Genomic DNA, 13,906 nt, shown 5'->3' on the forward strand with positions numbered 1-13,906 from the left:
ATTGCCAACATACTTAGCTTTGGTAGTTTGATCTTGAAGTTCTCCGTACCTAAACGTACATGCAAAGCTAGGAGCGTGACCATGGCTCTGATACCACTGCTACAAACGGAGGGTGCGATGGCCTGCAAAATACCAAAAACAATGTACTAGAAGGCATAAAACAACAGATTTACATACATGACAAATCACACAAAACATAATCCAAGCTGTACACGAACAAAGAGAGATAGAGAGCGAGATACAACATAAGAGCGTGTGCGGATGCATCTCCGAGAGAGGAGTGCTACATCGGCACCGTGAGAGAGAAGAGGGAGAAGAAATACACACACTGAGTGCAATCTCCCCCCGCACAAGAGTGACCATTTCCCTCTTGCACATATTTACTTTATAGATTTCTTGAATGGTCAAAGTGAGTACAAATTGGCCGGACTGTCATAAATGGCCAAAGCTCATAAAAGAGCACTTGAAGAATAAAATGCACAGAAAATATATATCCATTTGCATAGGTCTAGCTCGGTCAAGCCTTTTCCACCTGTCAGCTATAGTAAATACCAAAATATCAATTCCATTACACTATCTTATCCTCTTCTCTCTCTCCCCTCTCTCTCTCTCATCTGCTCAACTCTCCATAGCCATATCTATCAGAGAAGCTATTGGCTTTCACATGGCCTCAACATCTGCTATCAGAGATGATGGAAAGATTGACAAAGGCAACAACAAAGGCTTTGCATTTTGTGCGAGAGTAAAGATGGCAGCTGGACCAAGTGTTGAGCGTACTAAGCAGATTGTCGAGCAGCAAACTATAAAGCCTTTGCTGTTGCCTTTGTCAACCGTGCCATCAGCATTGATACCACATGTTGAGGGCGTGCGAACGCCAATAGCCTCTCTAATAGACATGGCTATGGAGAGTTGAGCAGCACCACCATGGATGTGTTGTCCAATAAGAGCCTTTCTGTGTGCTAGTTTGGCTTTGGTGCCATTCCTCCTCTCCTTTTTTCGTCAATCGCTTGTAGGCCATTCCCAGCCCCAAGCTTCCTTTATACCTCTCCTTTTTAGGTGCTTCCTCGTCTCCTTTGCACATGCGCTTGACTTGATGAGCTTGCAGAAGCAGAGAGAGAACTCAAGGGTGACCTCTCTCTCCCTCTCTCTCTCTCTCTCACTTTTATATGCGACTTACTATTGGCCTATCCTATACCTTGAAACTTCTATCTCAAAATTTTAAACTATAATACTAATTTGGACTTGACCCTGTTCATGGAAAGACCTTCCATTAGAGGATTTTAGACTATAGCTCCCCTCTGGGGCCAAATCCCTTCCGACAATATCTCAACTCAAGTAGAATACTTTGGTTGGCTTGCTGTAGAGAGGAATTTACCATTAAACACTCCTATGTGACCTAACTTTTTATGACCAATAGGGTTGATCTCACCTTTAAACACTCCTAATATAACCTAACTTAAAATAAATAAATAAATAAATAAATAAATAAAAATATATATATATATATTCTTGATTTTTTTTTAGCCCTAAAGAACCTTTCACTTAATGCTTATAATCTATAAGCTCTCCTAATGAGTTGAACCTTTGCCTGTTCTATCTCGACTTTGGCACAACTCTTTGGACAAATAACTTTTTTGGTGGAACTTTGTTAGACAAGGGGAACTAGAACCTAGGCTCTTTGCCCTAGTTGGACTCCCTTTCCACACTGCCTAGCCCGGACCTGCCCTTGTCTAGTATGGCCTTGCCGGTGTCCTGATATTATTCCCCCCTTAAGAAGAGTTTTCATCCTTGAAAACAAAAGTGGGAAACTTCTTCTTAAGCACACTAAAGTTTTCCCAAGTGGCACCTTCCTCCGGTCAGTCTTTCCACTTGATTGAGGCTTGTTGACGTACATGATGACGCGTACGCAATTCATGATAATCGAGAACACGTTCAGGTTCATGCGGTAAGGTAGGAGGTTCAATGAAATCTACCAAAATCTGTTGGTCAATGACATTGTCGTCCCCATGTAACCGCTTACGTAAACGGCTTACATGAAACACCGGATGAATACAAGAATGTGAAGGTAGCAATAATTTGTAGGCACGATCACCTACTCGCTTGAGTATTTTGAAAGGCCCACAATATCGGGGACATAATTTAGGTGTTGGCCCAATTTTCAGACTTTCTGAATGTTCTGGCACACGTAAAAATACATCCTCCCCTTCTTCGAAGATAACTTACCGACGTTTCTCATCAGCGTACTTCTTATACCGATCTTGTGCTTGTTGGACATTCTGACGAGCAAGTTTCAGCATATCCATGTGGTCTTGGAGAAAATCCTTAACCTATTGGAGTATTTTGGTTGCCAACCCGATCATAATTGGTGACCTAGGTTGAAACCCATACATGAGCATGAAAGGACTAAAGCCCGTTGTGACATGCTTAGCACTATTGTAGGCAAACTCGAGAATAGGTAAGTATTCTTCCCAGTCTGATTGTTTGAAGAATCTCGGCCCACCTGGCTTTTCGACCCTTCAAATCCTTTTGTTGTGTAAATTTACCATTTGATGCTTCCATGATCAAACACAATCTCAAATTGAGCACCATACAGATAATGCTGCCATGTTTTTAAGGTAGACACTATTGCATAGAGTTTGCGTTCATAAGCAGAGTACTTTTGCTGAGCTGCATCAAGCTTCTTGCTTTCAAATGCAATCGGACGTCCGTCTTGTAAACAGGACTGCTCCAATAGCACAGTCACTGGCATCTGTTTCCAAAACGAATGGTTTCAAAGGATCTACAATAGCCAGTATAGGAGCTGTAGCTAATGCATCCTTGAGAGTTTCAAAACTGTGTTGTTGAGCGGATCCCCACTGAAAAGCTTTGCGTTTGCCTTTTAGTTGATCCATCATGGGGATAGCAATATTAGCATAGTTTTTAATGAACCTTCGGTAAAAACCTGCAAATCCCAAAAAATTATGTAACTCTTCCAAATTTTTAGGAGAAGGCCATTCCGGATGGTATCCACTTTGGATTGATCCATATATGGCTAGCCAATTAGCTGAAATAACATGCCCTAAATAGTGAATTTCGTCTTTTAGAAAATCACACTTAGATTCCTTGGCATATAATTTGTTTGTGCGTAACAACTCAAACACCTGCCTAAGATGTTGTAAGTGTTCTTCTTCAGAAGCATTGTAGACTAGTATGTCATCGAGGAAAACAATGACAATTTTGCCCAAATATGGCTTCAAGACACTATCCATAAGTGTCATGAATGTTGCGGGTGCATTGGTTAACCCAAAGGGCATCACCAAGAACTCGTAGTGTCCAAACCATGTGCGGAATGCAGTTTTGGGTATATCGGCAAGTCGAATACGGACTTGGTGATATCCTGACCGCAAGTTTATTTTCATAAAAATGCGAGCATAAGTGAGTTTGTCAAACAACTCATCTACTCTGGGCAATGGGTATTTGTTCTTAATCATAACTGCATTTAAGCCACGGTAGTCTACGCACATGCGTATACTTCCGTCTTTTTTCTTCACTAATAGGATAGGTGAAGCCCATGGTGAAGAACTAGGTTGTATAAACCCTCTGCTAAGGTAGTCAGCAAGCTGATGTTCCACCTCAGCAGCTTCCGAATAACTCATATGGTAGGGCGGTTTACTAACAGGTTTACAGCCTGCAGCTACGTCGATGCTATGTTGCACTGATCATGTCGGCGGTAATCCTGGTGGCAAATCATTAGAAAAAACATCTTGAAATTCCTTTAATAATTTCTGTAACTGAATAGCAATGTTTGCTTGTTTAGAATTAGCCATTGGTGGAAAAGATGAGAGAGAAGCATGCGGCATTGAGGAATGTTCAACAGATTCAATGTTAATAAGAAAATGAGACAATAACACAAGAAAACCTGATCTATTTCATTATCAGAACGAGCTGCATAAGCTCAACGGTACAAATCAGTGGTGATGAAGGTATATCTTTTTCTCCTAACAACAACACATGTGCGCCATGGGATTCAAACATCAAGCTATCGTGCTCATAGCTACGCTTCAGTGATGGTCCTAGGCTATGCAACCACTCCCTACCAAGAACCACATCTGCCCTTTCCATGTTCATAACCTGAAAATCCCAGCATGTGGAGTACCCTTGTACTTCCAACGGAATAGCTCGGCATTGAGTGTCCCACATTTCGGTATCATGTCCATTCATTGCTACCTTGTAGCGGTGGGTACTCGGAGTTTGAGGCAATTTGAGTTTTTTTACCAATCCGTAATTGATGAAATTGTGAGTAGCACCGTCATCTACCAAGATGCGCACCTTGTGCCCTGTAGATATCCGTGCATACGTACTAACTCATGTGGTCCAAAGGTTGGTTGTCACATGGAAGCTGTGAGACAGCATTCATGCACCACCTCGGTGTGTGTTACTTCCACTGTAGAGAATCGTGAGGAAGACTCAAGAGGCAGAAGTTGCACCGTATGCACTGCTTTCTCCTTGCCCTGAGCAGCAGATTTTCCCTTGGGACAATCCTTTTTGCCATGACCTCTTCCTAAACATTGAAAACATAATTTTTCTTTCTTGGCTTTATCAAAGTCCTCAGGAGAGAGAGGACCCCTGGACCCCTTGGGTTTTTCAGATGCATCCGAATTGGCAACTATAAATTTCCTTTTATTGTGCCCATACTGAGTGCGTGTATTACCATGTATATTAGCAGGCACATGACTATTATGTGTTTTCTTTTCATCTGGATCATCATGAATATGTGCTTTCACTATGGCTTCCTCAAGTGTTTTAGGGTCTTGGGTCTTGACATACTTCTTAAGCTCTGGTGTCAGACTTTGTATGAACCCTCGTACTTGTTGAAAGGTATCTAAGCCTTCCAATTTGAGGATAACATCCCAATAGTGAGAGATATATTCAAGCAGTGATGGGTATTGGCGCATGGAACATGTATCCCAAGCCGTCCAATTCCAATCTGCCTCATTTGTATGCAAAAATTCTTTGTTAAACATAGCTATATGGAATTTCACAAGTCCTTGATAGCCGAATCAATTAGACTTGAAAGCATTAATTGATTTTACCAATTAATTGTACTTTGAACTCCTGTCGGAATGGTTTTCTTTAAATCTCTGAGTTTCTGTCGGTAACGCGCAGAGAATTTAGCTCGAGGTTATGCCGGCCTCGTCGATGGTATGCCGCACCTCTCTGGGCCTTGCCGAATCCGCACGTGGAGGAAGGGGGTGGGGTACTCCACTGTGGGTACCGCCCCTTAGTGTTGAAATTTGGGTGTGGCCACCACTAACCCCCAAGGAGGTTGGGCGCCCGTATAGTGGGAAAAAAGCTTCACACAACGGATATGGCTGCTCAGAGCAGCACGTGAGTAGGCAAAAACGCCATGGCCACCACTGTGGTGAGGTAGGGGCTCTGGCCCCAGTGATGTAAAATACTCCCCCGCCCGGCGCGCAGCCGTAGAGCCCGCGAATGGCGTTTTTGACGCAAGTCCGCCTCGACGGCTCCCCCTTGCAAGGGGGGTTGCCCACGGACTGCTTGCCTTGTCCTCCTCCTCACAGGAGAGGTGTTCCACGACTTGGTGACCCCGACATGCAACTTGCTTAGCAAAGTTGTGTGGCTCCCCTCCTCCACGGCTGTGCCTTTCCAAAAAAAGAACCAAGCTCTTGATACCAATGTTAGACAAGGGGAACTAGAACCTAGGAGTCCACCACCCAACCACCCACTATATAGCATAGCCCCTGGCCATTTGCCCTAGTTGGACTCCCTTTCCACATTGCTTAGCCCGGCCCTTCCCTTGTCTAGTCCGGCCTTGCCGGTGTCCTAACAAACTTATCCCTAAATACATAGGGGGGTAACTTGACATTCTGCAGTCGTATGAACATATTACTTATTCTCAAGGGGTTAATTACCTTGACACTTTTGAGTACATGCCCTTGAATGGTGGTTCTCCTCTCGAGCGAGATGTGAGGTTCACTGAGTGCTTCGTCCCCGCCTAATGCTTATGAGCACTATATCTGATCCCTACTCTCTCTCTCTCTCTCTCTCTCCCCCCCCCCCCCCCCCCCCCCCCCCCCCCCCCCCCCCAAGCCACCACCATAGACTCATGCATGTATAATTGGTGAATGGCTCTCCCTGCTCACTTGAATTCTAGGGCGATTCTGGAAGCAAAGCTTGTGGGTGTTGTTTTTTGAAATTGATTGGAGGAGCCTCTACTTAAAGGTGAGGGATGCTCTTTCCCCTCACTTAGCCTTGCTTTGCGTTTATGTGTGTCGTGGAAAGAAAGTTTGAGGGCTATTGCACTACAAGTCTGTGTGTGTGTTGGATTACCGAGCTTCTCCTACACTAAGGCCTTGCACTATGGAGTTGGTTGAGCAAAGCACCACTTCTTAGGTTGGTGCCGAACCATTTGCTGCAACCGGAATCTGGTTTTTTTCTGTAGTAACTGATTGTTTTAAAAGGTTTTTTGACTATGGCGTTTGATTAACATTACTGAGGATTAAACATGCGTTACTTTGGCAATTTACTTCATATAAATTGGTTGTCACTGATTTTTGATTGAAAGTTTTTGCTAAACCAAGCTTTGCTCACTTCAACTTCTTCATAAAAGATATTACCAAGAGATTGATTGAGCAATGTAAGCTCCTTCTCTTTGGTTCCATGTAGCAAAAAAATTCAGAGGTTTTCTCAAAATATATATGTATATATAGTTCTAGGTTATGTTGAACATCTACTGGATCGGAAGGCTTAGCTGATATGGTGCTATTGTATCTATTTTGGTTGGATTGTTCAAGATTTTCTAATCTTCATTCCTTTTTGACAATCGAGATCAGTTTTTGAGTGCTTAGCATGTAATTTGTTTTAAATTACCTCGCAAAAAAAGGCAATTATGATCTAAAAATAATGAAGCGATTCATCTTCAAAGCTTACATAATCAACTCAAATTCTAGTCTTAGCATCTTGTATTGATAGACAATCAATCTTCTTATGAAAAACTACAAATTTTTATACCTTTGGAGAAATTTAAGCTCACCACCAAGGGTATTTTGGAAATTTTGGAATTTTGAAGGGCATTTTGGGAATTTATGACAAAATATTGGGGGTATTTTGGGAATTTCACCCCTCTATCCGCCGTCCGGACTCCGGATGCAAGGGCCGACTGCCACGCCACGATTCGAAGGAGCTGACGCCCTGAGAGAGAGAGAGACAGGATCCGCAATGAAGGACGCGGGCGAGTTAGTGGTAGTGGTGGGCGGCTCTGGGTATCTGGGGTTGCACCTGCTACAATCCTTGGCCTCCCATGATTATCGCTTGGCCTTCACTTACTTCTCTCACTCTCCTTCTCCTGCCCTCTGCGCCGCCCTCCCCAACGCTCGAGCGTTCCCTGTGGACTTACGATCCGGAGATGGCTTTCACTCCATCTCCCACCAAATGGGCCCCGTGAGTTTGTTTTCTTTTTCACAGTGTGCGTAAAGGAAATTAAGAGATCTCCTGAGAAGTAGATCTGAATCGTAGATTGCTTGCCGTAGCCACGAGCGGTGATAAACTGTGCGGCTATTTCTAATCCTCGTGAATGCGAGCTGGATCCTGAGACTGCGAGAGCCATTAATGTGCCTCACGCTCTGCTCAGCTGGCTTTCTTCATTGGCCGGAACGGACCACCCTCTGCTCATTCATCTCTCCACGGACCAAGGTGAGCAGCTTCCGTTTTTGTTTAACTTCTCTTTTGAAATACAGTCAAGTGAGTTTTGACATTGTTTAAGAGTGCGCATAATTTTGACAACTGCTCAATCCACAAAACGTCTGACAATGTAGGCATGGGATGCGTGATCATGCGTCTAACTGACAAACTTGCCAAGAGATGCAGAGTTTAGAGAGAGAGAGAGAGAGAGAGAGAGAGAGAGAGAGAGACCTTAAATCTATCCAACGAAACTTGAAAGCAACTTCTCGTCACACACACAGAGCACGCGCGTGCACACACACACACACACACACACAGAAGAAGGAGAAGGAGATTTTTTATTGTCGTAGGAAACGAGAGAGAGAGAGAGAGAGAGAGAGAGAGAGAGAGAGAGAGAGAGAGAGAGTAGACATGGCATGACGGAGATTTGAGCCTAGATGTATTGGCCCCAAAGATTGGTGCACCTTCCGGTATTTCTTTATTATTGCTTCATAAAGGTAGAACTCTGCGAGGGTCCAACACTCTCCCGAGACTCTGTGTCCAGATGCTCTTTGAAGAGTGGCCCTCTTGGCACTTATAAACGTACAAGGGATGCCCAAAAGCAAAGCCCCAAAAGCTCTCAAGTAAACGTACTTGATCATCCCAAAGGCACTTGCTCTCTAAAGCTTGCGAAAATCTGTGTTCTATAGCCAGTGCAAAACCGTACAAGAGTGCCATGTGGCAGTGATCACATTTTTCGAAAATCAGCCCAACCTTACCCTTGTTAGTGATATGCTCTATATCCCTCCTTTGTTGCTGCTCTCCTCTTTGCTCAATCTCTGGGTGGAAGAACATTGTGATTTATCTCCAGTCTATGAGCCCCTCTCTCTCAGAGTAGCCTTGCTCGATGTCGTTGAATGTCCCGTAGGTAGGCTGTCACCAACGTGTGACTACTATCTATCCTTTTTGTTGATTTCTTTCTTATTATCTATTTACTTTCACTTTTTGGAAACACCCCTCGGGAAATCTAACTGCCCTGCATTGCATAGCTAGTGTGGAACTGTCCAGAGGGAGTCCAGGCCTGAGGGCAAGAGAGCACTAAGGTTGGACAAAGACTATGGTTAGCCAAAGTGCATTTCAGTTCTGGATGTGGCCGCAGTACAAAGAGGGTCAGATGATCTAGAAAGATACAATGGCAACATCTCCTAAAATTTAGGGAACTGCTATTTTGGGACCTGAAAATGTGTTGGCGTCATTACCTCCGGAATGACAAAGGGAACATTTTCTTACTCTGTCGTGAAGTCAACCGGGCAACCGGTTGGGAGATTTTTAGGCGGCAACCCCGAAACGGGAAAATGCTTGTAAATGTGCCAAGTGGCACCTTCTGGTGCACTTTCCTCATGCAACAAGAAGTGGCGCTGAATTTGAAGGAGAGAGAGCCTCATTTTCAGATTTTGTCACAGGTTAAGAGCTATGGAGTGCTTGCTTTCCCTCTTATGCACAGTGCGGTGCCGGGAGTGATGCCCTGCACGCTACGCACTGCCCTCTCTCTCCCCTTTGGCAGTATGTTATGCCCCACTAGTGGGCTCTTCATTTGACCAATGTACAGTTGTGTGGGTTCATGCACGATTGCCGAGGCAAGAGCCTCTTGCACAGGTACTGGATTAGCTAGCGGCTAATCCCCGTAGGTACAGGTGATTCGGAGAGGTTTCACGCTCGAAATCTCGTCCGATTCAAAGGGCAAGTAGCCCTACAGGTGCGGGAGCTCGAGGACTTGCTACGGATGCGACCGGCACGCGAAACGGAGCCCGAAACAGTAAATTACAGCCTGCTGTGTATTTTTGCAGGTTTAGGGTTTTGGCCCTAAACGGACCCTAATACCCCTAGGAGGTTCGGGGACGCAAGGGGACCGCTGTATAGGCGATCTGACGCATTTTCAGGGCTGAAAACAGAGAATTCAGCGTGCTGTAGATTCTCGCCAAGTTTTGCAAAGTGCTCGTATGCGTCGGGAAAGTCATTCAATGCGTTGGAATATTGACTGTGAAGGGTCCTAGTACAGTTACGCTGTCAAAATCGGGCCGGAACAGTTGAAATTCAGCCAAGTGTGTGCGGGGCAGCTTGTAGGGATCCACAACGTTTATTCCCTCTTTTGAACAATAAAGAAATACCGAAAGGGGCGCCTGAGTTAGGGGCCAATTTGGTGTCGGTCTACTCATACAGGTGCAATCTAGCAGCCTGTATCCCTCTCCCCTTTGTTGTGTCTTGAAAGTACAGGTAAAGTGGACGACAAATTAAATGGGTGAAAGCTAAATCAAGGTTTGAAGTAAAGTCTACCGCCCTTTTTTGATTGAACAAGCCGGTTTCATAGACTCCAAGACATCTTTGATTGTGGTATCTCATAACTCTAGATAGAGGCCCAAAACCCTTTTTAAAGAGGTAGTGAAAGTCGCCTCGTATCTCATAGTATGCCGTACAATGGCTTCAGACTTCTGCTGTAGACAATACGGTCGAATCTCTTTTGGCAATCCACAACAAAACCGCTCAATCTGGTTCTTTAAAGTGATCCTTTGAATCGAGGATACTAGCAATTAGATATCCCAAAACCTCTGGCAATAGTCATCCAAAGTGTCTTTCTTATTCATTCTCAGATGATGCCAAGCCGTGATGACATCTTTTTTCCTTTATCCAGGTAGAAGTGAAAACTCTCTTGGATTTTATCGATTGCTTAAGTGCTTCTTTGTGCAGCCTGTAATGGTTTCCGGATTTTACGTTGACATGTTGACGTGGCACCTGTATGGATTTCCACATTTTACGTCGACTGTTTACGTGGCAGATACGGATTTCCACAGTTTGCGCTGACAGCTTTTGGGCAAGATTGTCACGATTGTGACTACGTTAACAGCAATACATCTACTCCTAGTTGCAGATACGCGAAGTGCCATGCCAAGGAGGACCCCTGTGCTTGGATGGTCACACCCCTTCGCCCAAGAGACGTGCCTCTTCGCCAAAAGCCACACTCCTTCGATGACTGGTCACACCACTTCGCTCTACGGGTGCGACTCTTCACCTAATGGTTGCAGCTCTTCGTCGAAAAGATGTGTCTTTACGTCTAAAGTCATGTCTCTTCACCATGAGACGTGTCTTTTCATTTGTGTCTCTTCGTCTCCTATATAAGGAGCCTATTGTACTCGGTTTAAAACAAGTCATTCAATCAATCAAACACAGAGTCTTCTGAGTCTTTCTAAATTCAGTTCAAGTTTCTTTAGTTTTAATCATGAGTTTAAGTACTTAATTAAGGATTAGTACCCAGAATCCTCACAGTGGTATCAGAGCAAATTTTTTTCCGAGACCCGAAGGTTGTGAGCCTCTCACCCTCGCCGCTACCCTCTCCCCCTCTTCCCGGAGTTGCATGGAAGCAGAAGAAAGGTGGTACACGCACACATACGCGAGCATGAGGTAACAAGTATCTTTTTGTTTCACGTATATAAATATAAAAAAACAGAAGCGAGATGTGTGCGTGTGCGCGGCGTACCCTGAGAACCTTGCGCACCCCTTTCCCAGGGAGCCCCTTTGCGCAACTTTCAAATCGCTGAAACGTTAGAGGTGCTGGCTGAAATTTTGCGCTGGCTGATTGCTGGGCTGAATTGACCGTTCGTTCTGGCACCCCTTCCTCCAGTTCGCACCCCTTCCAAAGGATTGCACCCCTCCCCTCCCCATGCGCTGGGCTGAATTGCTAAAACGCTGGCTGGAAACGCTTGACTAAACACACGCTGATTAGCTGAATTGCACGCTGGCTGCCCTTGGAAAACGATGCGCTGGCTGCTGATAACGCTACGCTTCATTCAATTTACTGGAGTTGTTTTTACGTCAGCAAATAAGCAGCACACAGTTTTTTTTACCCATAACCAAACCTTTAATTCCTTCCCTTGGCTGACCAACCCCAAATTATTAATAAATAAAAAAACCCCTCATGTGAACTCACTTGAGACATTAAATTTCCCCAATTCTCTTACGTGAGGCCTAATGACACACAACAAGCAGTGTTTAGATTTTGCGCACCCTATCTTGCAAAGTACCCTCAACAGCATTGGCTCTGTGTGCACTTTTTGCGTGTGGGACTCTTCGCCATCATGGCCGACGGAGAATTCAATGTACCTGTCTAATATCTTCCGTACGTAGACGAGATTTCCATAGCAGTCTTGCCGGCGTACCCTCTCCCGGCACCCAAAATAATCGTCATTCTCGATACTCCTAAGCCGAAACCCGTTCCAGACGCAGTTTCCGCTCCCGAAGTATCAGTTCTTAAGCTTATTCGACGAAAAAGTTACTTTCGTTGAGCAGTTGGCATGGCCGAATCACAAGATGGCGACAACAATATATTACACGAGGATCCGATAGCAGTTCTCAAAAAGCAGATGGAAGCAATTTAAACAAGCCTTGCATCGATTCACACTCGCTTGGATCAGATGCAAATACAAACCTCTTCTCGAAGTCACCCAACTGCTTCTCGGACAATACATGCATCTTCTTCCGACGCTTCAGTGGTCGACCAGAAAGAACCACTCAAACATAAGCCTTCGGAACCAAAATTTTCTCACCCAAAGCATGGTTTCTCAGAGAAAACTAGACACAAAGTACCTTTGTGTGAGCAACAAAAGTCTCAGCATGAATATTCTCGGAAAAGTTACAGTACTAAGCAACCAACTTCTTATTGGAATCGTCAGCAACAGAAGTAGCAATATGAAGCTTCCAATGGATCATCAACGATATCAAGATGGAGTTACTTAGTGGCACATATATCCGACCCTAGTCGAGTACTTGGTCGTGAATGCTGCGACGCTGGACAAGTTCCCCCTCGCGAGCCATGCCCTACATTTAAGTCTTACTTATCTGATGGTGGTGATTTACTGATCCTTTCCTTGTGCAAGAAGATCCTTCAGAGGTCTAAGAGGCGACAACTTCCTCAACCTCCCCCTTCTCAATTGGAAGCCTTAATACCCGCTGAGAAAGCTGAAAGTTCAGAAGATTCCAATTCTTATGTGACAACCAACAAGCACATAACCCCTTCTTTGACTGTGATCCAGGTAGGAAAATTCGCCTCGTCACCGCCCTTGCAGAGTACAGTCTTTGTCTCTAAACAGATACCAGATGCTATGGTGAATGATAATTCTTCAAACTCGAAGACTCCAATCCTTGCCTTCAACGGTGCGAAGGATAAAGTTGATGCAGATTGGTGCAGCACGACTTTAGTCGCTACAATTGAATCTTTGGACACAATTTGTTCCATAGTTAAACCTTTATAGATGGAAATACCTCCAAAAACTACTCTGTCTCAGTCTATGACATCCCTTCAGGAGTATTTTACTGTTCCAGACAAACCAATGGAATAAGTTACAGATTTCCAACCAGTGGTCATTACTCAACAGACAACTCAAGTCAGTTTACCATTAATTTCACTAGAAGCAGATAAAGGTTCAATCTTTTCTTGGCCAAAGCTCGAAGTTACAAAAGACTTTGACAAAGGCACTTATCAAGTTGCAAATATGATCAGTTTTCACTTTGGTAATATAGTCATGGTCAATAACAGTGCCATGACGTGGGACTTAAACAGAAAGAGCTTTGGATGCAGAAGCACTACAAGAATGCATTTCCTTCTCTCGGAGTTTCTACAACTACCCTGGGTTTTATTTAAAGAGGGAGGGAATGTCACGATTGTGACTATGTTAACAACATTACATCTACTCCTAGTTGCAGATACGTGAAGTGCCATGCCAAGGAGGACCCCTACGCTTGGATGGTCACACCCCTTTGCCCAAGAGACGTGCCTCTTCGCCAAAAGCCACACTCCTTCGATGATTGGTCACACCACTTCGCTCTACGGGTGTGACTCTTCGCCTAATGGTTGCAGCTCTTCGCCGAAAGGATGTGTCTTTACATCTAAAATCATGTCTCTTCACCATGATACGTGTCTTTTCATTTGTGTCTCTTCGTCTCCTATATAAGGAGCCTATTGTACTCGGTTTAAAACAAGTCATTCAATCAATCGAACACAGAGTCTTCCGAGTCTTTCTAAATTCAATTCAAGTTTCTTTAGTCTTAATCATGAGTTTAAGTACTTAATTAAGGATTAGGACCTAGAATCCTCACAAAGATGCTTTTTGGGACCAGATGCTTTTGTTTTTGATGCTTTTTATGTAACTGTTTTTCACGGACCAAGGGCCTTTAAATATGTGTGGACTCATTCGCA

At 44.3% G+C, this 13,906-nt stretch overlaps 1 protein-coding gene across 3 annotated transcripts in view; it reads left to right on the top strand.

Moving 5' to 3' along the window:
* The first annotated feature begins 7,131 nt into the window (after positions 1-7,131).
* LOC147422964 (NAD(P)-binding Rossmann-fold superfamily protein) overlaps positions 7,132-13,906 on the top strand; it is a 62,339-nt gene continuing 55,564 nt past the window's right edge. For 2 of the 3 annotated variants that reach the window (XM_086501251.1, XM_086501252.1), the window contains exons 1-2: positions 7,132-7,440; positions 7,530-7,692. In XM_086501251.1, the coding sequence (XP_086357377.1) occupies positions 7,147-7,440; positions 7,530-7,692 (457 nt within the window). In that variant the 5' untranslated portion in view covers positions 7,132-7,146. The remainder of the gene's footprint in view (positions 7,441-7,529; positions 7,693-13,906) is intronic. The other variant, XM_086501249.1, reaches the window with a different exon arrangement.

This window comes from Adiantum capillus-veneris, chromosome 26 (genome assembly GCF_014529385.1).
Source record: "Adiantum capillus-veneris isolate H3 chromosome 26, ASM1452938v2, whole genome shotgun sequence".
NCBI classification, from domain to species: Eukaryota; Viridiplantae; Streptophyta; class Polypodiopsida; order Polypodiales; family Pteridaceae; genus Adiantum; species Adiantum capillus-veneris.